This window comes from Lactuca sativa, chromosome 5 (genome assembly GCF_002870075.4).
Source record: "Lactuca sativa cultivar Salinas chromosome 5, Lsat_Salinas_v11, whole genome shotgun sequence".
Lineage (NCBI taxonomy): Eukaryota > Viridiplantae > Streptophyta > Magnoliopsida > Asterales > Asteraceae > Lactuca > Lactuca sativa.
In genome coordinates this window covers 279,108,134-279,117,018 of record NC_056627.2, presented here as the reverse complement: position 1 = coordinate 279,117,018, position 8,885 = coordinate 279,108,134, and the positions used below count along the sequence as shown (strand labels likewise).

Genomic DNA, 8,885 nt, shown 5'->3' with positions numbered 1-8,885 from the left:
CATCTTTCCTTGTGGATTTTGAAATTCCTAGAAGCCTTTTAGGGTTCTTCAAGTGTTCATAATGTTGTATAACTAATAGTGATAACATAGATCCAACTCTAGGGTTGCATGCACACATAGGATTGTTTGTATAAAACCCATCAAGTATAACAAAGTTCAGATATTAACATAAAAAAGTTCAGATATGAATATTACTTATTTATTAGTGTAACAAATTTCACATATTTGTATTCATTTATAAATAATTTACAATATCAATATAACTTATTTTATAGTAATTTAAAAAACAAATATCAACATATCAATTTACCATATCAATATAAATGTATATTATTCATACATGAATATTATTGTTTATTGTTTTTATCTTTATATATTCATAAATGAATAAAAAAAACAAAAAACAAAAAAATCCCTAACTGTCTTTTGCTGATTTAGCAGCTCCAACTCTTTCTGAACAAGTACGTAAATTGTGTGGAACTCGTTTTCCACATCTTGAACACATTCTATGTTCTTTTTTAGAATTTTCATATGCTATTTCACATGCACTTGGAATTCTTTTCTTGATTCCAGAACCTTTATTGTTTTGAACTTCAGGAACATGAATATTAATCTCTTCTGGAATAGGAATAGTAACACCCAAAAGCTTGCATACGACTTCACCATCTATCTTGCTTTTCAATCCAGTAGAAATATAATCACTCTCAAATTCCTTCAACAACATTTGTTGTTTCTCAGCAAACAAAGCCAATCTCTTTTTGTCATCTCTTACAATATCCAAACATGATTCAAAACTATAATATGAATCATTGACTAGCTTTACATTCTCACAATCACCTAAATCGGATTGAACAGAACTAAAATGATAATTTCTTGATATCACATCCTTTCTCCATCTCTTCAAAATGTACCTTTCAGGAATTTCTTTAACACCACATCTCATCATTATTGTAAAAGCATCTCTGCATAAAACACCCATACGCTTAAAATGTTCACAACTGCAATTTATTTCTTTCTCTTCAGCTTTTATTTCAACCTGATACAAAAACAAAATTTACACATTTACATTCATATAAGAATACTCATATCAACACTCATATATATTCATATATTTATATAATATCCATATATTCATATATGAATATTGATATTCATATATGAATATTATCATATTCATATATGAATATTATTACATTTTTCATAAAAAAACAAGTAAAATTACCTTAAATTCATTTTTAAAATCACTTTTACTGTTGTTGTGCTGCATAATGTAAACTTCCCAACCATCTTCAATACCAACATATGAGTATGTATAGAAAAAACTTGCTTTATATATTTCTTTTTGGACCTCAAAAAATAATGTACTTGTATAAACCTTTGATGCTTGCAGTTCTATTTCTCGAGGTGTTTGCATTTTATATGATGCTTTCTTTGATGCCTTATCAAGCTCTCGTTGAGTATTCCTTTGCTTTTGAATGGCAGTGTTGTAATTCATCATGAAATTCAAAAGTAAGATCCCACTTTCTGAATATGTATTAAAGAATGAATTCATACTCTCTGACCTCGATGTAGTCTTCATCAAACCACACATTGGAATATCACTGAAATATCCAGGTATCCATGAATCACGTATTGTAAACATGTCTTTAAACCATCTTGTGTCTTCAAGATTGAATTCCTTCATAAGCAAACCCCACTTCACCTCAAAAACATCAGGTTTCATATTAATGTCACAAACAAGCTTCGAAAACCTTTTTCTAAAGTCTGTGTTTATAAATAAATCATATGATATCTGTATTAAAACAAAAATATTCATAAATGAATAAATAATAATAAGTAAAATAACAATCAATATTCATAAATGAATATACTAATAAGTAATATATTTGAAATATATTAAAATAATACCTTTTTTTCAACTTTTTCATTATATGCCACATACATAATCGGTGCTTTGAATTACGAAACACATTCTCAACAACTTGTTTTATTGTAGCATCTTGATCGGTTAAAACAAGTGTTGGCTCTTTCCCATGAGTTTTAAGAAATGCTTTAAGCAACCAAGAGTAAGACTCAATGCTTTCATTGCTTAGCAACACAGATCCAACAATAACCGATTTTTTATGATGGTCAATAGCAGTAAACGAAACAAAAACCATTCGATACCTAAAACACAAAAAAATGTTCATTAAAGTCAATTTTTGATGTATTAATAAGTGAATATAAAAATATTCATATATGAATAAGCTATAAACAAAAGTAGATAAAATAACTTACTTGTTTGTTCGAAAAGTCGCATCAAACGAGATAGCATCACCAAATTCAGCATAATATGTCTTCTCCATTTCATCAGCCCAAAACATACAGTCCAAAACATCATCTTGATAATTAAACTCAAATGAGTAATTTGGATAGTGAGCTCGACGGTCATTCATTGTGTTTACTATCATTTGGGCATCTTTATAACCAATAACCCTGTTGATATCTCTCCTTAAATTTTTATAGTCAACTACTTTGGGCTTTACAAACTCATACCCACTTCTCAGACTTGCCCTCAACTTATGAGCCATAGTTGGACCTATTTTTGATGTGGAAGAACGCACAATAAACTCTTTTTCTGAATATGACATTTGTCTCGCCTTTTTTAAATCGCTTCTCTTCTCAAGTGGAAGGTTGTGAAGTTCATCAAACTGAAAAACTTTATAATTTGGAGTTTCATACACAGATTCAAATATAATCTTTGATTGACAACCAATAGCTCTTGAATTTGAATTTCATTTCCTTCTAACACCACTTGTACCTAATGTGTCACAAGATTTCTTTTTCTGTTTACCAGCACGATTACATATAACATGCTTCTTCTTTATAATCTTGTTATCAAACCTTGACTGTGTGCTCAGTCTAACATCAAAACCACCAATTTCAACATACTCAGAATACATTTTGATAGCCAACTTTAATGATTTGAATATTAAACCCTTAAATGGAATAAGTTGAACAGGTACATCTGGCTTATAGACATGTTCTCCAATTATATCATCAAAATATTCTGCATCATGTACTGAACTTGAAGATTCACCACCTAAAATAATAATGCATGAATAAAACAATAATATATATGAATACATAAAACTCATATAAATAAAACAAAAAACATTCATATATGAATACATAAAATTCATGAGTATTCAAAATGTATAAAATAAAACATAACTTATTCATATATGAATAAAACGAAACAAATAATAAATTCAAAATTACAATTAACACACGTTTATTCATATATGAATAAGACAACAATTTCTTCATTTTAACATATTCATATGTAAATAAAACATAACGTATTCATATATGAATAAAACGAAAAAAATAATAAATTCGAAATTACAATTAACACACGTTTATTTATATATGAATAAGACAACAATTTATTCATATTAACATATTCATATGTAAATAAATGATAATCAAAAAAATTAAAAACAACAAAATAATTCAATAACTGATACCTTCAAAAAATGAGTTCTCGACATCTTCTTCTTCACTCTCACTCATAGACGAATACAAATCACCATCAATAACACTAGAATTCGACATAATACACCAAATGATCTATATAAATAAACAAAAACAATCTTAATATCGAAAATATCGAATATATCTCACAAAAAAAGTCGTAAAGATGAAAACCTGGTTAATTTCGAATATATCTCACCTCAACGTACAAAATATCTGAAAGAAACTTAAATCATATATGATCATATGATGGAATTAAGCAATCTCTCTCAGTACAGAACGTAAAAACTACAATGATATAACTGATGAAATAAATATCTCAAACTACTTAACAAAAATCCGATGAAATAACTCCAATACATATTCGAAACTTGATAATCTTGATAATGAACTCCGATGAAACAACTCCAAAAGGAATATAATAAGTGTAATTCCAAATAAATTATAAAAAACAATAATCTTGATAATGAACTCCGATCTATCTGATTCAAACGATATACATATCTGATCAAATCGGAAACTGAAAACGAAGTAGAAAACTGAAACACAGATGCGAAACTTCACGATTAATGGAATGAAAACGTATAATTGCTAACGAGTTATATAAAGAAAATAATCTTGATAATGAATTCCTCATATACGATTCAAACAAGATAAAGATATCATCAAATTGGAAACTGATAACACGAACAGGTAAGTTCTATGTAAAAAATTTGTTAATTTACAAAGATACCCTTAATGAAAATGGAGACGCGTATTTTTTTTAATTTGAACATTTTAGATAAATGATTGGCTGAGAATAATTCCCCCGTTCTCAACCTTTTTTATTTTCTCAATTGAACCTACCTATATATATATATATATATATATATATATATATATATATATATATATATATATATATATATATATATATATATATATATATAAGAAAATCATTAATACAATCATAAGTTGATAATTCTTATAAAATTAATAAAAACAAACAAATGTCTCCGATCTGTCATCAATGTCCTAATTCATCACTAATCCGACACTAATTCGTCGCTAATACGAATATATATAAAAGACATACAGGTTCGCTAAATGATACGGATTCTGTGTGGTCGCACAGCCGGCTCATCCAAAACAAAAAGTGAAAAAATATATATATAAAATATAAAAAAAAAAAGCTATTAGTACAAGTATAAATATGTTTTTAGAACTGATGATTAGTTGGTTAGTTAATAAAAGAAAAAAAAATCTAGGAGAAATCGAGTTCCATTAGATGCTTTTGGTAAATTAATGCAAATGTTTTTTTTACATTATCTGCAAGTATAAATAATTATAAATGTAACATCTTTTTGTAATTGTCGAATACCTTTTTAATGTTGTTAGAAGACAATAATCATACAATAAAAGGCAAAAGGTTTGCAAGCAACAACTGGATAAAGATTCAACAACAAACATATGATAAACATGTATCGAGTTGTGTTTCTTTAAAACGTTCGTTAACATTCTTAAGACAAGCAACATTGATGAAATATTTTTTATGAACATATTATTGATAATTGTTGTTCGGTATTGACAACCGAAATTTGAAACTAAGATATCTTGTTTATTCTGAACAAAAATTAGAACAAACGTATACACATGATTGTTGGTACAATTATAAGTGATTAATTATCCTTAATCACAATTACATTGACAAATATGTCGTTTTGAACTTTTGATGATTGGCAGCTTGATGCACAAATAGAAACACGATTTGTTTTGTTTTCTAACTATTTCATTATAATTTTGTTAAAATATCACAAATGACGACATAAATATTTTCAAACATTAGTATAATTGTCTCGTAAAATATATTTTATGCAGACTTTAACAATAAAATATTTAAAGAATGATGTATCAATAAGTAAATTATAGAGAGATTGCCGCCTCCATTAATCAAGTGCGGTCCAATATTGTTAGTCCTATTAATCATTTACATGATAGAGATGTTCATCCCTTGTCGTGCATGAATAGAAAGGGGGGTGATGGGGTTCACACTAGGTTCTTGATTGATACATAGTGTGGAAGTATTGCTTTCAAAAATCAGTTTTCTGTATTTGTTTTGCTCTCTCAAATGACCAACATGGGCTAATTAGAGATTTCTAGAGTACGCATGGTTGGAGTTTTGCGTGGAGAAGGCCTATTAGAGGGGGTGTCGAGGACTTGTAGCTCACGAAGTTACACTCGTGTATGAACTCGGTGCACTTGCAGTATTTTGCTGATAGTTATGGGTAGGGGTGAGAGCTTGATCCTTCAGATGTTTTCTCAGTTCGATTTGTCAAAATTTATATTGATGATCGTTGTCTTCCTGAAGGTGCTATAGCTACTCTATGGAATAGGTCGATACCTATTAAGATTAATGTATTTATGTGGCGTGTACTGTCAGATCGTATTCCCACAAGGGTAAATCATGATATAACAGGGATTGAACTGGATTCTTTGATATGTCCTATTTGTAGAGAAGATTAGGAGGAGAATAATCATATTTTTTAGATGTTATTCAATTAAGGATGTATTTAACTCCAGTACTTTTAAAACTCCAATTATTATCAATAAATTGTGTTTTTACAAAAACTTTCAAATGTTTATTAGAGTTTACATCTCTCAGTGTTACAAACTCATACCAACAACTAAAGTAAAAGAGAAAATGATTATACAACCTTCTCTTATTCCATTCGAGCTTTCTTGATAGCACACTCTATCCCTGAACACAAGTTACGACTTGATATGATGGTAAGGTGTTGGAAGTTTTGCACAATGGAGGTGGACAGTACGAGTTCGATTCTTGTCCATGGCATTTCACTTTATTTTTCTTGTGAGCTTTGAACCCATCCCACATTGCTAGATGCTAAAGTCCCATTTCCTTTAACAATAGTATAAATAAGTAAAGACATCCACCTTATCTCTCAACTCCATTTGGAGAGTCCAACATCGATGGATGCATATAACTGATTGCATACTGAGTATATATAACAAAAGCCTTTCATTGTTAAGAGATAATGTAACGCTCGTATATCCGGGCTAGTCAATTTAGAGGCAATAGGGGTCGAAAACGACTTTTCAAAAAAAATATTATTTAGAATAAATAACCTTAACCAAGTTGTAGAATATGTCTCAAGGTTTTCATACATATACAGAACGCCGAAATCTGAGTTATCACGAAGAAGTTATGGTTCGTCGAAGTTTTATGGCAAAACCGGCACGACACCGGGAAGCGTAAATAGTAAATTTACGATGGAGCGACTTTTAGCCTTATCAATCTAAACGAAAGTTGTAGTATATGTTAAACCGAGAACATGCAAAAAAAAAAACGCCCAAATCTGACTTCGTATGAGGAGGTTATGATTTTTCTAAGATTCGACTTAGCAGTGCACGGCCCGAAACTTGAATTTTAGTTCGAGCGGTTTTTGGCTTATGCGACCTAAATGAGAGTTGAAGATCTCATTAATAGGAACTCAACGGTAAAAAGATAGACGAAAACGGAGTCCGTATGAAGGAGTTACGAATTCTTCGCGGTCATTTAACAGTCTAAACGCCTCCTACTGTTAAATTTGAGATCGGTCGAGAAATAGCCAACGGAGTCTAAATGAAAGTTGTAGATATTGATTTTACCTACGCGTTGAAAAAAAAACGTCGAAAATAGAGCTCGTATGCGAGAGTTATGATTTTTCTAAGTTTGAAGGCTGATACGCGATAGGGGTGACGTGGCACCACCAGAATTGGACACGTGGCACCACCAGAAGGCTGCCACATGCCCCAACTCGGCGAGTAGGTCCTCCTGCTCGGCGAGTCCATCAGTCAGCACCCCTATAAATAGAGGTGTCGGGTTCCCTCACTTCCTCACTTCCTCACACCTTCAAACTCTTCTTTCTCTCTCTACACTCTCTCTAAGCTCCCTTAAGCCCCCTAAAGTCTAGGTAAACCCCCTAGCACCCGAAGGAAGCCCCGAGGCTCCTGAAGCCTCGAGAAAAGAGCCTTTTGACTCGGGAACGCTGCTTCAGCGAAGCCCGGTTTTCGAGAAAACCCGCTGTAAGTGAGCTGTGCCTACCCTATCTTTAGTGTAGCTTATGTTTCAATATAGTAATGTTATTAGGACCTTATAAGGAGTAGTTGGGCTATTATTATAGGTTATATAATTATTGTTTAACGCTTATATAATAGTAATAATAGCCAGACTATTAATTAGTCTCAGCGAATATTAGACTAAACCCTAGTGATATTGATACTAGGTTTTGTCGAGGAAGTTGTTTTAAGAGTAACGAAGTGTTGTCCGAGTGCCGAGTCACCACCTTCCCAGGTGAGTGCATAGTCCCTTTCATCTTACACATAGATATGAATTATTTTAATACAAATTACATGTTATGTGTGCATATTGTTTGAATACTTGATGTCTATGCTGATGAAAGATTTTTATACATGTTTTAAATGATGTAAGCTGTATAAAATATTTTATATCTACAAAATATGTTGGGTAAAACATGGGTAGATGAATGATGAGGGATAAAAGCTGAAATAGAGGAATATTAGTAGTACGTACCTAGTGCCCTATAGGTATACATTGGCAACAGTGGACCCAGTACCCTATAGATGAGCACTGGCAACTGCGCCACAACCCATAGATAATTTAGCTCTACAGTAAACGTCCTAGCAGTTGCGCTCTAAGGACAGTATCGGCAGCTGCGCCTAATAGAGAGCCTTATGACCATGACAGTAGCGTTTAAAGGTCAATATCGGCAGAAGCGCCTCATAGAAAATGTCCCAATTCTGGCAGCTGCGCCTAAGTGATAATATTAGCAGTTGCGCTTGACCAATGTGTCACTAGCAACAATGGACTTCATGTTGTTTCCTTAGGATGATCCTTAGGAATGAATGAATGAGAAATAGCTGATTCTTAGGGTAGATTCTTAAGAATAAAGAAGATAATGGGGATGGGTAATTGGGTTGATTGTTTGATTGTTTAAACATAATAATTGTATTATTGTGGGTTGAAAACCCTATGTACTCACCAGGTTTCCCAACCTGACCCACTCAGTTTATTTATATCACAGGTGTCGATATGAAGTGACATTATACTGAGAGATTAAAGAGATGTACATCACTAGTGTAAATAAATGTAAGTTCCGTTTATGCTTATGTTCCTGTATTGACGATGACATCCCAAACGTTTTAAAATTAATAAAAATACGTTTCTTCGAAAATGATTTGATAACGTATTTATTGTATTTATCTGGGAACAAACTCCGTAAAATTTTTATGAAAAGAAGTACTCTGATTTTTATAAAGCATAAACAAAATCGGTCTTTTCTGGCCGTGAAAATTGGGGATGTCACAGATAA

At 31.5% G+C, this 8,885-nt stretch overlaps 1 protein-coding gene across 1 annotated transcript; it reads right to left on the bottom strand.

Annotated features, from left to right (window-relative positions):
* Positions 1–415: 415 nt before the first annotated feature.
* On the bottom strand, positions 416–3,597 carry LOC111920025 (protein FAR1-RELATED SEQUENCE 5-like). Its single transcript, XM_023915601.2, has 6 exons — positions 3,510–3,597; positions 2,801–3,082; positions 2,278–2,698; positions 1,971–2,166; positions 1,376–1,792; positions 416–1,036 (listed from the first exon to the last, which is right to left on the bottom strand). Exons 1-6 carry the CDS (start codon positions 3,595–3,597, stop codon positions 416–418), a joined length of 2,025 nt encoding a protein of 674 aa, XP_023771369.2.
* Between the last annotated feature and the right edge of the window lie 5,288 nt (positions 3,598–8,885).

Bases quoted from the DNA above. Each gene is read 5' to 3' on its own strand.
- LOC111920025 (XM_023915601.2), bottom strand. From the start codon at position 3,597: ATGTCGAATTCTAGTGTTATTGATGGTGATTTGTATTCGTCTATGAGT. The intron at 3,083-3,509 runs GTATCAGTTATT...TTATTATTTTAG, and splicing joins CGAGAACTCATTTTTTGAAG to GTGGTGAATCTTCAAGTTCA. The intron at 2,167-2,277 runs GTAAGTTATTTT...TTTGTGTTTTAG, and splicing joins GCGACTTTTCGAACAAACAA to GTATCGAATGGTTTTTGTTT.